The 20,421-nt window shown below is 40.0% G+C and overlaps 1 protein-coding gene across 6 annotated transcripts in view; it reads right to left on the reverse strand.

The window, feature by feature from the left end:
- The window catches only part of PRDM4 (PR/SET domain 4), a 36,114-nt gene that overhangs the window by 2,176 nt on the left and 13,517 nt on the right, over positions 1 to 20,421 (reverse strand). For 3 of the 6 annotated variants that reach the window (XM_086401173.1, XM_086401172.1, XM_086401171.1), the window contains 9 exons: positions 17,096 to 17,229; positions 15,244 to 15,429; positions 12,836 to 13,630; positions 8,451 to 8,600; positions 7,341 to 7,480; positions 6,337 to 6,422; positions 5,270 to 5,397; positions 4,002 to 4,316; positions 2,713 to 2,881 (listed from right to left, as the gene is read on the reverse strand). In XM_086401173.1, the coding sequence (XP_086257299.1) occupies positions 2,713 to 2,881; positions 4,002 to 4,316; positions 5,270 to 5,397; positions 6,337 to 6,422; positions 7,341 to 7,480; positions 8,451 to 8,600; positions 12,836 to 13,630; positions 15,244 to 15,429; positions 17,096 to 17,229 (2,103 nt within the window). The remainder of the gene's footprint in view (positions 1 to 2,712; positions 2,882 to 4,001; positions 4,317 to 5,269; positions 5,398 to 6,336; positions 6,423 to 7,340; positions 7,481 to 8,450; positions 8,601 to 12,835; positions 13,631 to 15,243; positions 15,430 to 17,095; positions 17,230 to 20,421) is intronic. The other 3 variants (XM_086401175.1, XM_086401174.1, XM_086401176.1) reach the window with 1 other exon arrangement.

The following is a 20,421-nucleotide window of genomic DNA, read 5'->3' on the forward strand; positions in this document are numbered from 1 at the left end:
CACAATGATGCTACGCTATTTTCCAACGCTGTTGTATCAATATACACGTCCATCAACAGCCATTTCAGAGCTCCTGTTGCCCCACATTCTTACTAACTGGAAGACTCAAATTTGAAAATGTTTGCCAACTGACCAACATAATGGTATCTAACTATAGTGTTAACAGTAGCCCCTAGAAGTATCCAATTCAAGACGTCAGCAGCGTCAAGGCTGGAGTAATAACCCTGGCCCAGACATCTTAGAGCTGACAAGAAACTTGGGGATCATACAGAGTACGAATTTTTTAACTTTTTTTGAGCATCTGAACCCTGTTTCTTAATGAAAATCCAACATGTTAAACAGATAAAATGGGGCACTCAACCCTGACTGAACCTTAGACCCACTTGGCGAGCTTTTTAAAAATACCAAGGCCAGGGCTCTGCCCCTGATCAGCTAAATCAGAATCCTTGGAGGTGGGGCCTTGGACCAATCATTGTTTCTCACATTTCCCAAGTGACTATCACGAGCAGTGCTAGGGGCTGAATACCTAAACTGGTATGCTGATGCTTCAGCTCATAACGCGATGGGAGCTGGAGGTGGGGACCTACGGTTTAGATGAGGTTATGAGGATGGGACCCCAATGATGGGGTTATATCCTCAGAAGAAGAGAAAGAGAGATCAGAGCTTGTCCACTCTCTCCTCCACCTGAGCACATAACAAGAAGGAAGCCAGGAAGAAGGCCCTCATCAGAGCCCAACCATGCTGGCACCCTGGTCTCAACTTTCAGATTCCAGAAGTTTAAGAATATAAATTTCTTTTGTTTAAGCCGCCACTCAGTCTATGGTATTTTGATGTGGCAGCTCAAGCTAATATAAGCAGCTAGACTAAATGACCCCAGAGAGCTCTTTCAGTTCCAACTATGTAAAACTATATATAAAATTTGATAATTAATGTATCTAATTTCTAAAATTTCATACTAATAATGAAACCACTTAATGAAAACTTTGTTTTAAAAAGTCATTCTGAGAGTCAGGAATGTAGATCCAGACTCCTTTGGTATTTTAGTGTTTCAGGTTGCACTGTGATTACAAATCAGATAAAAGAGCTGATACAAAAACAAAATATTTATCTAAAACCCATGATAAGAACACCGATACAGTATACTAACGCATATATATGGAATTTAGAAAGATGGTAACAATAACCCTATGTACGAGACAGCAAAAGAGACAGTGATGTATAGAACAGTCTTATGGACTCTGTGGGAGAGGGAGAGGGTGGGAAGATTTGGAAGAATGGCATTGAAATATGTATAATATCACGTATGAAATGAGTCGCCAGTCCAGGTTCGATGCACGATACTGGATGCTTGGGGCTGGTGCACTGGGACGACCCAGAGGGATGGTATGGGGAGGGAGAGGGGGAGGGAGGAGGGTTCAGGATGGGGAACACATGTATACCTGTGGCGGATTCATTTCGATATTTGGCAAAACTAATACAATATTTTAAAGTTTAAAAATAAAATAAAATTTAAAAAAAAGAATAAAGGTTCCATTTTTGATGTATTTCTAAATAAAATACAAGCTAATGTTTTCTCCCTCTTCTAACACTTGCTAAAAGCGAAGGACCACAGAACCTGCTCTCTTCTATTTGTCACTGTAACTATAACACAGGCAGGACAATTAATTACAGTTGGATTCATGCAATAAATTCCTAACGAGCTGTCCAATATTTGGCCTTCTCCTCCTTCCACCCCCTTGGCCTGCTGCCAGAGTAGTCTCTATAAAACAGACATCTCACCATGACATTCTTTCCCTTAAAATCCTTCAATGCTTGTGCAAGAATGTGAATACATTTAACATCACTGAGCTACACACTTAAAAAGGGTTAAGACAGAAAAATTTATGTGTTATATACCATAACGAAAATACGCACATGCACACACACGCACAAAGCAGGGTAATTCCTGGTACATGGGGAGGAAAAATGCCCCTATGACTCTCCATTATTCCCAGAATGAAATTTAATTTTGAACTGGATAAAAGGCTCTTCATTACTGGCTGCTGCCTCCCGCTACTGCTCTCACATACATGGGGTGCTCTCACTATAGAGAACCACTTTCATTTCATAGTCCTTTTCACATTCATGTTTCTACATACCCCGTTTCGTCTGTCTAGCAGACTATTCCCTGAATAACTCTAATTTACCTTAACACTTAGCTCCAACTACCAGGAAGCTTTCTCAGGATACTCACAGACTGGGCGAGGTAACCCTCTTCTATAGTCTTTCAGGATCCTACACTTACTCTAACATCTGCAACACAGCATGGCAAGTATTTACTCTTCTGTTTCTCTTAATGGCCTCTGAGCTCTTTAAATCCAAGGACCATTCTCATCTTTGTATTTTCACCATTTAGCAAATTGCTGAACTTCAAGGAGGTACTTAAAAATTTGTTAATCAAATGAAAGTATGTTTCAAAAATATAAAAGAAAAAAGGAAATAGAGTAGAAGTGAAAATAAGAAAACAAAGCAAGCACATAAACTCTTCCAGGATAAACGAGAACCTTAGCTTTGTGACCTATGTGGTCGGAACACAATCTGTGTGGTCAGAGAACACAGGCTGTGTGGAACACAGGAGACAGCTACAGGCGCCACGGCGGGAGAGAGACAGTGAGCAGGCACACACAAGCCCCCATTCATCGCCTGAGCAACGGTCAGCTACAGGTCACTCACTGCGTGTGGATGAGCACGTGCTGCTTGAGGTCTTGCCTCCGCATGAACAACTTGTCACAGTAGTCACACTTGAGGTTCTTCTCCCCCGTGTGGATGACCATGTGGGATTCCAGGTGAGCCTTCTGGGTGAAAGACTTGTCACACAAAGTACACCTGTAGTTCTTCTGACCTGCATATTAACCCGAATGATCACACTGTGAATCAAAGTGCCAAGAGCACTCTCGGCATGGAGAGACACATTGTACAGGTATGTGGCAGAGGCAGGAATAAAACAGAATTGACTGGTACCTGGAACCTCACATTCTAGGACTGTCTACCTAGAGCCACTGAATTATATGCTGCGACTAAAGCTAGTGAAGCTAACAAACCTGACCTATGACTGCTTATCTACACACACACTCTTTACTCTTTACAGCTAACACACGATACAAGTTCTGGGGGAAAAAAATCACTTATAACCCTAGTGCCTAACTTAATTCAATCTTTTTTTTTTTTTTTAAAAAAAAGACCTCAAGAATTCTAGTACTTGTCCATAAGCAAACATATTTTTACAACCTAAATTTTAGTTTTCTTTTTTAAATAAAATACATGTCTTCATAAACCAAGGATGAAATAAAATCTTTTTAAGAATGCAGAAAAAAAGTTACTCTAAGTCAGGGGTTAGCAAACCTTTTCTTATAAGCCATTCCGAATCTTAAGCTTTGTGGGCCACACACGCTCTGCTGGAACTACTCAGTCTTAATGGAAAAGGATAAGGAAGAATTTTACCTTCAAAGCTTTGGAGAAAATGACCCAACCAAGAAAACCAAACTAAACCAGTTATTGTTACAGTGCATATGATAAAACCTTACAGCTAAGAGAAAGGGTTTGGTGTGCATGGAGTTTAGAAAATAGAAACTCAATAAATTCTGGTGGTATTCAACAAACAATATTCAAAGGACAGAAACTGGCTCTGGCTAGTGACAGGGGTGACCTCTAATAGTACGCTCTAGCTGTTTCTGAAGAATTACCTTCAGGTCCAAACACACAGATGAACTCCCTGATTATTAACTGCATTTTCCCAGTCACCTTCAAACTATGACTAGGCCACCTGGAAGATGGAGCAACTTAGTAATATTCTCTGAGGAGGCACTTATTCCACACAATTCATGACCCAATGAAGTCCTCCTGTCAGCCAGCCAATTCTCTAACATCTAATCTCAACCCTATTTGGAAAACTTGTCTTGCTGCCACACCCTTACCAATTTCTAATTTTTCAAAATCCCACTTCATGGTCCAGGACAGCTTACCTGTGTGTATCTTAAGATGGGTCCGCAGGTTGCTGGGATCACTGAAAGCCTTGCTACAGAAATCGCACTTGTGGGGCTTCATACCCATGTGACCCATAAAGTGGACATGAAGTTTGGAAGGAGAGATAAAAGCCTGGGGGCACATGGAGCACTTCCACTTCCTCTCTTTGCTATGGCTCGGCCCATGGCTGCTGCTGTGGCCGTGGCTAGGAAGGTGGTTATGGATGTGGCTGCTCAGGTGGGCTTTGAACTCAGTATAGGAACTGCACTCCTTGCCACAGTTACAGAGATGCACATCTGGGTGTTCAGGAACACCTTAAAAATAAAATTACTCAATGTACTTACTTCAATTTTAAAACTTAGTGATTGTTGCTTCTAATTTTCCCTTCTATCAAAATTTCCAGCTTGCCCACTACCTGTAGAATTAAACAAATCTTGTTCAATGCTCTAGTCCCAGCATCTCAAATAGTGTGTCGGGCACATAGGGAAGACCTGGTAAATACTAAACTTTAAGGCATCTTCCTAGGCAATAAACTGAAGATTTTGTTACACACGAACTCTTGTGTGGGGGGGGGGGGGGCGGGGCAGAAGTTTTATTACAGTGAAAAAGGACAGAGAACGCTTCTGACACAGACATCAGAAAGGGGACGGAGTGTCATCACTTGTCATTATGACACAGTGCAAAGAAAGAGACTATGAAGGTTAAATCAACTCACAGCATGTCCTTTATGACCTTAAAACTAACGGTTCGAAAAGGAACCCAGGAACTGCAAATTCCCCAAAGTCCTAACACAAAGTTCATGCTGCCTGGCTGGTATGGCTGCCTGGTTCTTCAGCATATGAAGAATTTCACAGATCTTAACACTTCTATCGTAAGGTTAATATTTTGCTTTTACATACACAAAGGTATGTGGTTTGCTTTTGTTGCTGCTAAGTCACTTCAGTCGTGTCCGACTCTGTGCGACCCCATAGACGGCAGCCTACCAGGCTCCCCTGTCCCTGGGATTCTCCAGGCAAGAACACTGGAGTGGGTTGCCATTTCCTTCTCCAATGAATGAAAGTGAAAAGTGAAGTCGCTCAGTCGTGGACTCTTAGCGACCCCATGGACTTTAGCCCACCAGGCTCCTCCATCCACGGGATTTTCCAGGCAAGAATGCTGGAGTGGGGTGTTCTGCTTACACATAAATCATTACCAAAACTATACTACTGATCCTTGGTATTTTTACTGTGTTAGATTCATGACAAACAAATCTTATATATAAACTTACCAATCTGCTGAGCATAATCCCGGCTGTAATAAAAAAGCAGTTCATTTTCAGGAGGGATATCTTGGGAAGTACAGAAGTAGATTTTTCCATCATGGGGATAAGCCACCAAATTCTGTTCTTCCCGATTCCTTTAACAAATCAAACATATTAATTTTATCTTATTATTTATTTACTTAAAAAATTTTTTTGGGGCCACACTGCATAGCTTGTAGAATCTCAGTTCCCAATCCAGGGAATGACCATCAAGCATATTAAGTTTGAAATATATACTAAATATATCATATCCCTATAGTGAAATCTTACATGAAAACTTAGATGTACTATTTCTCTAGGTGATTTCTCTAATTACCTACACTACGTGTTAGGGTTAACTTGTTTAGAAACAGAACTCTTACTTCAGTATATCACCTCATTGCTCTTTATAGTCAGAAAACACTCTAGTCTACTGCTAGAAGAAAAGTAAGTAAAATGAAGCCTTAAAACACTATGACAAAGACACAGAAATAGACAGAATTAACACAGCAGCCTAAGGGGTTGATTGCATGTGTGCATGCTAAGTCACTTCAGTTGTGTCTGACTCTGTGCAACCCTACAGACAGTAGCCCTCCAGGCCCCTCTGTCCATGGGGATTCTCCAGGCAAGAATACTGGAGGGGGTTGTCACGCCCTCCTCCAGGGGATCTTTCTGATCTAGGGATCAAACTGGCATCTCTTACGTCGCCTGTACCGGCAGGTAGGTTCTTTACCACTAGCGCTGCCTGAGAAGCCCAAGGGGTTGACCAATAGCCAATATAAAGAAAAGGAACCTACTCAAAAATTCAATGGTAACTGTATCATTTTTTATGGCACTGGTAAATTGAACAAGCTGCTCATAAAAAAGGGATAATTTCTTATATTTTAATTTATAATCACCATTAGTCAACAACTACTGGAGTGAAGAAAATTAAAAGCCTTAGGCTTTAAGCTATGTTCAGATATCACTGTCATTGGATTCTTCAATTCTTTCCTATTGCATTCAAAGTTTCCTACTGAAAAATATCCAAATCATAACTATTTATTGCATCTCACCTGGCTTTGCGCACAAACATCATCCAATTACATTCATTTTCGTCAGTTGTAATGATGCAGAATTCTAGGACACCATTGTGGTATATCTGCCAACAGAAGGCAAACATACACATCAAATGAACTGACAAGTTCTTGCAATAATCTCATTTACTTTGCAGTAGGTACCAGCTTTCCTAGCCAGTGTGAAAACACATGGCTGTCCTCTCACGTGTCTGTCATTTCACCAGTCACCCTATTTCCAGCAATAAAGACCACTAGAGATCTACAGTTAGTGCTCTGTATACAGAATCATGTTGCTCTTGATTAGTCACATTTTGGCTTGACTGGAATAGACATAAAAAACTCTAGTTGTCTTCATCACCCACCACACAAATGGACATTAAGGTCAGAGAACCACCTCTTATTTTTTTCTCCAGTCAACCTAGCATTCCTGTGTTCTCGTCTGGACAACACAACTAAAGTCCCCAATGCCAGTGGCACTTCACCTCTCCAACTATCACAAGACCCATTTCTGCCTTAATTCAATGTTAACAAGCATCATTCCCAAACTACTAAGATTCTATATAAACATGTTATAGGAACAGGTGTGTATATCAGAAACTTAAGTTTTCAGCCCCTTTCATTAGAAAACTAGAGAAATAATCTTAGCTTCCAAGTCTAGAATTGTTTCCCTAGCTAAATATTTGAATGCTTTAGCTGATTACAAAATAAGACTTTCAACATATAAACAAAGTCCAAAGCCTGAGCTGCCACAAGTAATAAAAATGAGCAGTCATTGGGTTACTAACAAAATGGAGACTAAAACAGTTTATCTTCTACATTCAATATCTGACATTTTGCTATGTATTATAATTTGGCTACCAAGAACAGAAAGTAGTATTCAATGACTGATGGATGACTGGCACTGTATGAATCTTGGCTAAGTTTGACTTTTACATCGCTTTTAACTACTTCATTACTCTAAAAGCATCCAAAAGTCACAGAAAATTTCCAAAAACACTGACCTTCCAGATATGATTAACCGCCTTGTCTGTCCATTCTGCTACTTCCATGGAGTGACTTTGCTGGCCAATGAGAGGCCCGAAGCAAGTCCGAACAGGGATGGTTTCTCCAGTCCACACACCTATCAGTGGAAGGACACCAACTACACAATCAGTGATTTAAACGTCTAATAGGATAGAGAAGACAGTAGCTTAACTCATGCCAAGAGTCTTATTTTCCATGAATCTATGAACTGCTGATATTCTAGCACTCCTGAAAGGTAGGTACGTCTTATGGGTTCTATTCTATAAATAAGGAAAAAGTAATGAACAGATTAGACTGGGCTCAGGAGAAATATGCAGATTAAGAAGCAGTATCAGAAATTCCTGAACCAATGTTTATACACAAGGAACCATGTCCCTCAAAGTTGATACATAAAAAGGATCAGACAACACTACTCTATTATAAAAAAGTAAAGCAATTACTACAAAATAAATCAAACTTCTAAGATCATTTGTGCTTAAAGCACTGCTCTTTATTACCTAGGTGGTTTAATGCTTTCAACTGACTGATGCCTAAGCTACACCTGAAAGAACAATGAGTCTAGTATCGTATTTTCAAAGAATGGCACAAAGATTCAGATACCACGTTACATTCCAGTATGGATAAGCATACCGTGGCAGTCTGTATTTCTTACTCTCTTTTCCTAAGGAGTATTAAGCAATTTATAAACATTGACAGAAAGTATTTTTGGTGATAGTAAGTTATAAATGGTAAATTTTCCAGGTTTTATAAAAGAAACTAAGTTTCAAGGAGTGATTTGTCACGATAATGGACAGTGGATGATACAGCTGAAAATACAAGCCAAGTCTTCAAAGATTCAGCCTTTGAGGAGGATTCTCTCCTCTATTCAATCCTGATCCTAAGAAAGGGGAACTTTTCCAATAAAGTGTTCAACCTGATTTAGTGCTATCACCACTGGACAAGTATTCCATAAAAGGATAAATATTCAGCCATACACTGACTTCTGGATCAAGCAAGTAATCTCTAAATTATACACATCCACTTTTACAACTGTACCCTACAAAGGAAGAAGAGACTTTGATCAAGTTTTATGGTTCCCAGGGTCTTACCAACATCTGCTCCCACAATTGACTGGCGGAGAACAAGCTGCTTTGGGAGAGAAAGCCTGGCTCTGCTCTCTATTGGAGTGTCAGGAACAAAAGTCACCGGTCCATGATCAGGGCAGTCTGAGGGATAGGCTCGGTCACAGAGAGTGCACCCTGCAGATGACAAATGTGAGACATAAATGGGGTCAGTTCCAGCAGACAGATCAAAGACCACCTGCTTTATTTAAATGTGAATTATTAAAATGTAACCAGTATGAAGCAAGGTTCTAGGAGAAATGCTCTGATCAAAGGGCCACTTTATTACACATACATATATACCCACTCATATCCTTCTTCAGCAAGATTCGATTTTTTTTTTTTTTTACTACAAATGGACAAGTTTCCTATTCAGTGCATAAGAAAAACACTGATCAAAAAATAACACATTACTTCAAGAATCAAGTGTGTCATTTCTTACATTAAGTGGACAAGTAATTCCTTCAGATATGATGTTCTGAAGTCGAAAAGATTCAGAGCCTACCAAACTCTGAGAGGAAACTGAGCTGAAACGCTGTCGGTGATGCAGTGACAACACAGCACAACGCAGTCAGAGACGCTGACACCACCGCTCGCTCCTGCTTCACTGTTAACAAACTGGCTGACCACGTTTGGATGACAGGTTCTTAAGACAAAGAAAATATGCAGTCTGCTCTTCAGGACAGCAGGTAAGATCATACTCTTGCAGACATGTTTGCTTAACATTCTTAATTTCTTATTGTTCATATGGTCTTTCTTTTTGTATTGTCAAAAAAACAATGCTGACTTCATACATTGTTCTATGCTTATTGTAACTTCACGTTTACAAGCTCAGGAGTGTCCTCCTCCACAAATCTTTTGCTCTTTACTTTCCTTTCTCCTTGATAAGGAGTAGTATTCATGACCCTATTTCGTCAATGACTGTTCAAATTTTCCAAATTCATTCACAAAACAGCTGAAATACGTAGAACCACAGTCTTCTAGGCACCTTTATTCCCCTAAACAACCTATTAGAAATTACCAGTTAAATGGCGTAAAATATCAGTTAAAGTTTTCATATTTAGCCAAAGTAGTAATAATACGTTACTTCTTCAAGTACTACTTGATTTAAAATTCTTTAAAATCAGACTAGAGATCCCCTACACTCTATGAGGACTTATTCTCCAATGCTCCTAATTATAAACCATGTTAACTCTTCAAACAAAAGAGATTCAGATATCATATGACAAAAAAAGGGTCATAGGCTTCCTTCAAAGAGAATACCAATGGTGAATAAGTCATGTAAGATGCTGAACATCATTAGTTATTAAGGAAATGCAAATTAAAACAATGAGATGCCATTTCACACCTACTATGATTGCTATACACACACATTTTTTTTTTTTTACAAATAAAATTCAATTATTACTAGGAAAATCTTATTACTAGAAAAAAAAAAGGAAATCTCGGCAAAGATGTAGAGAAACTGGAACCTTCATACACTGATGCTGGGAATATAAAATGGTGCAGCTACTTTCGAAAACAGTCTGGCGATTCCTCAAAAAGAGGAATTTCAATCCCATATATATCCAAGAATTAAAAACATACGTTCATTCAAAAACCTGTATGTGAATGTTCATACCAGCACTGAATAGTCAAAAAGGAGAAACAACAAAATGTTCATGAAAAATAAATGGATGAACAAAATGTGGTATATCCATACAATGGAATATTATTCTGATACATGCTATAACGTAGATAAGCCATCACAACATTATGCTAAGGGAAAGAAGCCAGGCACAGCCATATACAGTAGGATTCCATTTATACGACATGTCTAGACTAGGCGAATCCATAGATAAAGCAGTTTAGTGGTTACCTGAGAATGGGGAGTGGAGGTAAGAGCAACTGCTAACAAGGTTTCTTTATGAAGTAACAAAAATTTTTGAATTAGATAGTAGTGATTGTTGTCACTACAACCTTGTCATTATACTAAAAACCACCATTATACTAAAAACCATACACTAAAATGTGTATGTGAATTACATTTCTTCTGAAAAACACTCAGAAGCAAGAGGTTCCACTTGCCCACTTGAAAAAGGATCAACAGGAGACATCCCTGGCAGTCCAGTGGGTAAGACGACAGGTTTTGACTGCAGGGGGCACAAGTCTGATCCCTGGTCAGGGGACGAGGATCCCACACGACGCTAGATGTAGACCCTCCCCGCAGAAGGATAAATAGACTGACTTAAACCACCTCTTACCTTCTCCTCAATTAATGACTATACATTAATTACAATCCTGAATTATTTTAAAATTATAAATTTGAGCCTTTAAAGGGTTAACATGAAAGGTCTCCCCACGGTTTGGCTTCAGTAGCACCAGAAGCCTCCTACTTTTCTGACCATCCTGTTCAACTTACTTTAGAAGCTCTTCCTCTGCCACTGTACCTTAGCATACCTAGCCTTGTCATTCCACACACTTAACTAGGATAGGATCTCACCTCACTTCCATGGCTATGATTAACACCTTAATGCTGAGGATTCCTGAATATTTCCGGATAGATCTCTGAGCTCCAGACTCAAGTTCTCACCCGACACCTCTAGGTATCACTGGATACTGAAATCAACATGTCTGACACTGGACTCACCTACACGCATCAAAAACAAAACAAGGGACTTCCTGGTGGCCCGGAGGAGGAACCTGCCTACCAGTGCAGGGGACATGGCTTTGATCCCTGATCCAGGAAGATTCCACATGCCTCGGAGCACCTAAGTCCATGGGCCTCAAAGACTGAGGCCCACGCTCTAGGACCCGTGCCTCACAACAAGAGAAGCCACAGTGAGCAGCCCACACACCGCAACCAAGAGTGGCCTTCACTGCCCACAGCTAGAAAGACCTCATGGAGTAAGGAAGATCAAGGGCAGCCAAAAAAAAACCACTCCACCTCCATCGTTCATCATCCTAAGGAATGGTCACTATCCACCTAGTTTCCCAGCCAGAAACCAGTAATTTCTCCTTAAACCTTCTCTCCTCCAACTTCACCCAATCAACAAGATCTATTCAGTTTTCTGTTAATATTTTCCACTTTTTCCATCATTATCTATATTCTAGATTGGAATACCATGACCTTGCACTTAAACCATGGCATCTTTACCTCTCTGCCACTAACAAGCCTGCTACCCTCACACCACAGCAGAACCCCTATCCCAACCCTCCCTCCTCAAAATCCCTGTCTGCTCTTTGAAGACCCTCTGTGTGCTGGCCCCTACTTCTCTCATCACATATCCCTCTCCCCACCTCTGTTTTTTTTTTTTTTTTTTGAGGCGGGGAGGGTTGTATTTTTTTGGTTGTACCGCACCACATGTAGGATTCTAGCCCCCGATCAGGGATCGAACTTGTGCCCCCTGCAGTGGAAGCTCAGAGTCCCAACCACTGGACCACCAGGGAAGTCCCTCTCCACCTGTTTTATGCTTCAGCAATCCTGAACCACTCACAATTCTTTCAAACTACAGGTGCCAGTTCCCACGGGGCACACTGTTCCTCCTGATTCTCCACTTTGGACATGTCTGCTCTTCAGGTCTGTGTTAACACATATGTAGTCTTCCCTGCACTTTCCACAGTCTGGTGAGACGCTCCCAGCTCAGGCTCCTTTAGCACCATACACTTAATGCCACCTTTCCACTCAGTATACCATAACGCAATAGCCTGTTCACTAGCCTGTGCTTCCCTTCAGACTGTAGGTTACTTAAAGCCTCTTGCAGATTATGTTTATGCTGCATCTAGTACAGAGGCTGGTGCCTGCTAGCACTCAGCATGTTTACTGCGTGAATGAAGCGGTAGTGACACCAACAACTCGACTTTTTATATTGCTTTTGTTACTGTTGCCCCATAAAAAGAACTTTTACCTGCCAAACTATGGTAATTTATATGCATTCTGAGCAAAAAAAACCCCCAAAATTTTACTTGTATCCACTTACATTTTTCCACAGGGATGAAAAATTACACATGATCTAATAAATTCGTCTTATGTAGAAAAAGAGCATGGCAGGTCACACAGAATACCTTACTGAAATTTACTTATATAATTAACTCTGTGAAACCTTGGGAAATAAGTATTACTAGGCTAAACTTATCTGTAAAATACAGAAATGACTGTTTCCTTACTTCAGGAAGATTTTTTAAGAACCAACAGAATGTCTATATATCACTTGGCTTATGTGAGAAAAAGGCACCACATTAACACAAAGGACAATACACAGGCAAATAGAAGTTTCAAAGTCTAGTTACTTTCTACACTCCTGTAATTAACACCTGACTTTGCGACTAAACCTGTTAAGGATGATGACCCTTTCTATCAATATCTCCAAAAGAAAAAGGCTAAGCACACTCACAAATTGTAAACAAGGTTGCCATATTTTCCTTGTTTGAATTGGAGTCTTCCATTTGCAGTGAAGGTGGTACAAAAGAAAGACTGTCTGAAGAAACATCTACATGACCTGTCCCCATAGCAACCTCCTGGGTGATGGAGGAGACAGCCACAGGTTCTAGGCTTAGGCCAACTTCATGGAGGGAAACAGACTCTAGGGAGGCGAGGTTGTGTGAGGTAGAGAGTGCCACGCTTACAGAGTTGGTGCTCATGGCCACGGTGTGGATGGAGTCACTGAGGGCACTGTCAGACATCCCGTTGACCCGACTTGCAATGTGGTCTGTCTCCATGACCACAGGGAGCTCCAGGCCGTTCCCATGCATGGGTATCACACCACCATGTCCTACAGTTTCTGCTGCAAGGTTGCTGCTCACAGAGTCCACAGACAGAGGTTCATGACTTCTGGAGCCATTTGGGATTTGGGTATGCTCGCCTGCAACACCATCCATCGTCAGCTCTTCTGCCATTCCATCTGTAGAGATCGGGCTGGTGACCCTAGAGACGTTCTCCATGGTGATTGTTGTGTCCAAGGCCACCTCATGACCATCAGTGGGATGAAGACTTTGGGCACCATGTGTGTTCACAGAGCGAGAGTCTATTGAAACAATGCCTGGTTCTAATCCAACATTTCCATTGGACTGATAGGGATCTAGCGCTGAAGGGTTATTGGCGATAGATAATGCTGTATTACCATCAACATTTATGGAGTTAGGGTGAATATACTGAGGAGGTGGTCTGTCAGCTAAATAAGACAAAATGCCTGGGAAAAGGAAAAGATGAGATATCAGTAACTTTTCAGTATATTAACAATTCCAAATGCTAAAAGCTATTTTTCTTACAAATGCAACTCAAGTAAAATAAGCTCCTATCTATTTCTTTGGTTTGATATATATATATTTTATAAATAGCAACATAATACACCATAATTCAGTTTTGTGAAACTCAGAAATCATAAAAATTAATGTTCCTTTGAAGTCACTAGAAATTAATCATTTCTGCCATTAATAACATATACATGGTTGGACTTCCTGAGTCCCAAGATGCTGAAATTTGCTCTATAAGAGCTAAAAGGTCAAATCATTTAAAAGCAGATATTCCATATGAAAAATAAAATTTAATTAAATATAACTAAGTTTTTATTAAACTATCAAGAAACATTAGGCTCTATTCAAAATAAGTCACAATTATACTTGCTTTATTAAAACAGAAAAAATATTTGAACATTCCTGTTAATGAGTATATGGTGAAATGGTACATGCTGTATCTCCAATAGAAGCCCAAATTTCTAAAATGTCTTTGCAAAGTATTGAGTATATATAATAAAAACCTCAAAAATATTCATACCCTCTTGCATAAGAAACTCCTTACGGTAAACTGCCCAAAATGCATTTTGTAAATAATATACCCCAAAATATTTACATAACAGTAATAAACAAACTGGTAAAAAGTGTCCATCAATAAAGACTGATATAATAAACCATGGAATAAACCATCAGTAGAATGTAATATGTCATTAAAAAGGATGATTATGAAAACCATGTAACAGCTGGGGAAAATAACTATGTAAAAATAGAGAAAAACATTAAGTGGAAAAAAAAGGGTATATAATTGTATTGCAAGTACTACAGTTTTCATTATGGAAAACAGTAAAAACCGCTACACAAAAAAAAAAAGGTAGGATGGAAGTACACCAGAAAGATGGATGATGGGACTATGAATAATTCCCCTCCCTATTTGCTAAATTTTCTGATATGAGTATATAATATTTTAGAATAAAAATTCAGTAAACTTTATAATAAACCATGACACTACAGCAGGACATGTGGTTGGTAGGAATTAGAATTGGAGAATTATAAAAACTGAACTAAGGAGAATTATAAAAACTGAACCAATTATAAAAACTGAACCTAGAAGAGACAAGGGAAGAATTGTTTATGTGCCATTAAGAAATTAACCTTTGTCAAATTGCTATATTAATAATGTTATCTATATGTTCTAAGAGGAGAAGTACATAAATACAATTTCCCCCCCACATATCTAACAGTGACAAAGAGAAAAAAGCATCATTCAAGTCTTTGAGAACTGAAGTTAACAGTCGGCTGCTATAAGGACTTCCCGGATGGTCCTGTGGCTAAGACCCCATACTCCCAATGCAGGGGGGCCTGGGTTGGATCCCTGGTCAGGGAACTAATCCCACATGCTGCAGCTAAGATTTTGCACACCACACCTGAAGATCCCACATGTCTTGACAAAGATCGAAGATCCCAAGTGCCACAACTAAGACCCGGGGCATCTAAATAACTAACTAAAACAAAACAAAAAAGGGTCGGATGTATTATTTCTTGTAAATTTCCAAATAACTGTAACACTTACCAGGTAAAATGGTTCTGAAGTAACTGCTCTCAAGGTGGGGGTAAGGTGGTGGAGGTAGGGTGTAGTTTCTTTCAGGTAACCCACACATCACCCCTCGATCCCCAATACCCATTGGGAGCATCAGAGACAAAGCAGAAGGTAGAGAGCTCAGGGAGGGACCCAGGTTTGGAATCGCCACTGGCAGGCCTACAAAAAAAAATTGTTTTCCTCAATTAAAAGTAAGTACTTTAAAATTCTGTAATCACTGGCTCAACTCTTACAAACTCACCCAGTAGCCCTTTACATCCCCAGACAGACAGTACTGGCAGACATCCACAGACAAGCCCTAAATTTAGTCTGCAAGTCAGTTTTAAAATGCCAACTTGATCGTTCAGTTATCTGTATTGCTCTTGGGTACCAAAACATTTAACTACAATTTAAAACCTAGTTTAAATACAATTTAAGAAAACAATTTATTTAGACATAAAAAGAATGGAAAGAAATATACACCGAATTTCAAAGAAATATATCAAACTTCAGAGTGGTCTCTAAGTAGTGACAGTACAGATTTTTAAAAAATATTTTTTATTATACTTTCCATTTTATATGGTGAGAATGTATCACTTTTAAAAATTTCATAGATATGCTTCTACTTGGGGAAAAAACCTAAAGTCAGATGTAAAACTACATGTATTTCTTGATATAATCTTTTGCATATATGCTATACTTCCTGATTTTTAAAAATTTACACACAATATCCACCTTGGACTACATCTATCCACACAATGCTGAAGTGACCCTGTGGCTTCCCATCATAATGAACTCACCAACTTGGGCAGTGCAGATTTGCACTATTTTTGCCACTGGAAGTATTTTTAAACAGGTTTTTCCTCCTTAATAAGAGTGTCTACTAAACGGAATGCCTAAGAAATAAACAAATGAGTTAAGAACTAATACATTTTTTAAAAATTTCTTTTGTGGACACTAAAAGGAATGTGAAGAGACCCTAATTTAGATGAATCTTATTTAACTGCTGCTGCTGCTAAGTCGCTTCAGTCGTGTCCGACTCTGTGCGACCCCATAGACGGCAGCCCACCAGGCTCCCCCATTCCTGGGATTCTACATTTTAGTAATTAAGCAGGTAATTCTCTAGAGAGAACTATTTAAACTTGCAGATTTAAAATACTCTTAAGCATTAACTCTTATTTTGATAAACAGAGTCCAATACATTACAATGTCAGAGACCCGCAAGAATCACTAGCTTACTGCTATAAGACTCAAGAGCTTACTTCTTTTCTATTTCAATAGAAAGAAAAAATTCAACTGGGCAGATAAAAAGGTTTTAAATGTACAGTGCTGGGGGAAAATGAGCTTTCCGTACACTGTTATTCTGTCCGAGTACTGAGGCTCAGGGGGAGTTCATGTAGGAGCTCCCTCTCTGAGACCTCTTCTTTGACCATAATTCTAGGTCTGGCACATTTGTGGCTGGTGCAAATTTCAGGTATGATAGAGAACAAAGCTGAATTTCTCATGTGTTCTAGGAAGAGTTAGTACAGTAATTCTCTCCTAATAACCCAGGGACAGAATGTCAAGGGCAAGGATAGATGAATGGGTAATCTTAGATAAAACACCAAGTCAACTACAGCTCTAGACAAAAGGGCACTAACTCAAGAAGAGTACTACCAGGAAAAGCTGCTACCCCTATCCTACCCACTAGAACTTCAGTACTCTACAAAAATGGCTACCACAGGTGAAACTGCCATTGACCTGCTGGGCTACTCCCATCCACTCTGAAAGGGGCTCTGACCCATTCCATTTAGAAGGGTTAAGGCAATTAAGTGTTGGAATCCAGTCCCTCTCCCTTACCACTCACCTGGAGCAGGGATGGCATTGTGAGTGGGTGAGGCAGCCAACCCCAGGTGACTCCCTGAGACCGGCAAGGCATTGCTCACAGAAGATGAAGTCAGCTGCTCCATCCCCACAGGACTCAGGTTCATTTCATTCATCCTAAGAAAGATTAGACACAACCAGTTATGCAAAAATTGCCTCAGTGACTCTGTTTAAGGTACTGAAGAACCTAAAACAATGGTGGTGCAGAGATACAATTTGATCAACTACAACTTCATTTCTATGCACACAGCTCTCCGATAGTCTTTCTACTGATAAGGAAATTAGGATTCAGAGATGTTAACTTGGCTGTCATATAGCAGAAACAGGATTTAACTCAGGTGTGCCTTGTTCCAAATATTAAGCATGCTATTTAAAGCAAAGTTTGCAATCCTTAGAGTACACCCGCAATGAGGCGTTTTTGTGTTTTTAATTCACCTGTTTTCTTTCACAGTATCTCGTTTCTCCAACTGGTTTATTACCTGAAACCAGGACTTGTTTTAACTTACTCAAAGAATTTTTACTAATTCTTTTCACCAGAGGTTAAAAGTGATACTAGGTCTGAATTAGACTGCAAACAGTGTGAAGAAGCACGGTATCTTCTCCATGGATCAGCATTTTATTAAAACTCTGTATAGATACCTTAATAATTAATCAATAATCTTAGTAAAATCCTCCGCATAACAAGGTTCATTAGGTAAGCTAGATACTTTATAAAAAAATTACTTCATATTAGCTCACTAATTCTTCAAAATAAGGGAATCGAGGAAACTGAGTCTCAAAGAGGGCTTATCATACACCCCAAATCACAGAGCAATTAAACGGAAGAACACAGATCATGCTGCAAAACACTGTCAAAAAGCTTTTCAATACATCAAACTTTTTAAAATCTACAGACCATTTTCAGCAAGCTGAGAATCTGAGAACTGCCTTTTCTATGCAATCTATCTTGCACTGCCATTAGCAGTATCATTAGAGTAACAGGAACACTCGTAAGACCCTACTGGAGGTTATCAGGAAGTATTAGTTCCTATGTCAGAATTTAAAGACTGTCCAAAAAAAAAAATTTTAGAGACGGCCATATCATAAACAATTTCAAGAGTCCAGCCAACAGGTTATCCAAAGAAGGTCACCAGGAACCTCCAGTCCTTGTATCGAATATCACAGTGATGCAAGGTCTTATGTGTGTGCCTAAGTACATGGGAGAAGTGAAGAATAGGAAGGGGACAAATGGATCTACACACTCCTTAGCAGTGAAAACAAAACTTAATAGGTTTTTAACCTGAAAAATGGCTACATCAGCTATGAATCAACATGAAAATAGTAATTACTAACACTGATTACTCCCTTACTATAGGTATTAGACACTGGGCTGTGATAACATGTAATGATCTCACCTAATCCTTATAACTGGGCTTCCCTGGTGGCTCAGTGGTGATTAATCCACCTAGCAATGTAGGAGACGGGGGCTCTATCCCTGGGTTGGGAAGATCCCCTGGAGAAGGAAATGGCAACCCACGCCAGTCAGTATTCTATATGGGAAATTCCATGGACAGAGGAGGCTGGCAGGCTACAGTCCATGGGGTCTCAAAAGAGTTGGACAGGACTGAGGGACTAAAACAACAGTAACAGCAATCCTTATAACTACTGTGAGTAGGTATTATTCTTAATCCATTTTAGAGATGAGGAAACTGGGACTCAGACCAAGAAACCCAAAATTACATTAACTAGTAAGGGGCAGATTTAACTCCAGATCTGCCTAATTTACAGAAGTCACAGAACTGGCATTTAAATCCAGGTTCACCTAATTTAAGACAGCCAAGCTCTTAACTAAGATAATTACAATAAAAGAACTGTTTTGCCTTTGACAGTCAGTTCCAACACTCAGGATCTGTGTTTACACAGTGGAGTATGCTTAATGTCTGACATAAACTGTGCAACCCCATAGACGGCAGCCCACCAGGCTGCCCCGTCCCTGGGACTCTCCAGGCAAGAACACTGGAGTGGGTTGCCATTTCCTTCCCCAGTGCGTGAAAGTGAAGTGGCTCAGTCGTGTCTGACTCTTTGTGACCCCATGGACTGTAGCCCACCAGGCTCCTCTGTCCATGGGATTCTCCAGGCAAGAGTACTGGAGTGGGGTGCCATTGCCTTCTCCAGACATAAACGTATTCCTGCATTATTCCATATTTACAGACTTCAACCTTACCCCAGGCCAGGTATCTCATAAACCTCAGCTCCCAGACATTAATTAAGTATACAAAGCTAACTGAGGACAGTACCCTGTACAGAGTAGGCACTCTGATTTGGATGAAGCAATGCAAACTCATTCTTACTAGAAAGACAACTAGAATCACATTAGCAAATGAGGTGCACCTTATGAGGGACGGCACATTAATAACTGTATTTAATTATGCTATACAAGGAAGATCCCACATGCTATTGGGCAACTGAACCTATCTCAACCACCGAGCCCGCACACTTTATAGCCCGTGCTCCGCAACAAGAGCAGCTCCGGCAATAAGAAGCCCGTGCACCACAACCAGAGTAGCTCCCGCTCACTGCAACTAGAGAAAGCCTGCATGCAGCAACCAAGACCCAGCACAGGAAGGAAGGGAAAGGAAAGGAATGTAGGAATTCCCTGGTGGTCCAGAGGTTGGGGCTCTGTGCTTCTACCGCAAGGGCCATGGGTTTGATTCCTGGTCAGAACCAAGATTCTGCATGCCACGAGGAGAGGCAAAAAAAATTCAAAAATTCAAAATAAAAGAAGTGGCTTGACAGAAAACAACAAAATTCTGTAAAGCAATTATCCTTCAATTAAAAAAATAATTTTAAAAAAGTGCAAAACTCCGTACAACCTAAAGACGCCATAGCTACCATAAATTTCAAAGTTTCTGGGTTTGATTCTCCTGTAACTTTTTATAGCTACAAACATTAAAACTTTACAGTCAGTAGAGCAGGAATGACCTACAGAAAACGATTACAGTAATTCTTTGAAGTACAATTAAAAGCTTCCCTGGTGGCTTTGACGGTAAAGAGTCTGCCTGCAATTCGGGAGACCCGGGTTCAATCCCTGGGTCGGGAAGATCCCCTGGAGAAAGAAATGGCAAGCCACTCCCAGCATTCTTGCGGTGAAAATCCCATGAACAGAGTTGCCTGGCAGGCTACAGTCCATATGGTCGCAAAGAGTTGGACACAACTGAGCCACTTGCACATACATAGAATTAAAAGTCTGTAGCTTCAAACTCTATACTGAAAATTCCTGAGTATTCATCTGTGCAAATAATCTCAAGATAAAAATCAAAATGGTGTTTC

Source organism: Bos grunniens, chromosome 5, assembly GCF_055505025.1.
Source record: "Bos grunniens cultivar Pamir isolate PY7600 chromosome 5, Bosgru_T2T1.0, whole genome shotgun sequence".
In the NCBI taxonomy this organism is placed as follows: domain Eukaryota; kingdom Metazoa; phylum Chordata; class Mammalia; order Artiodactyla; family Bovidae; genus Bos; species Bos grunniens.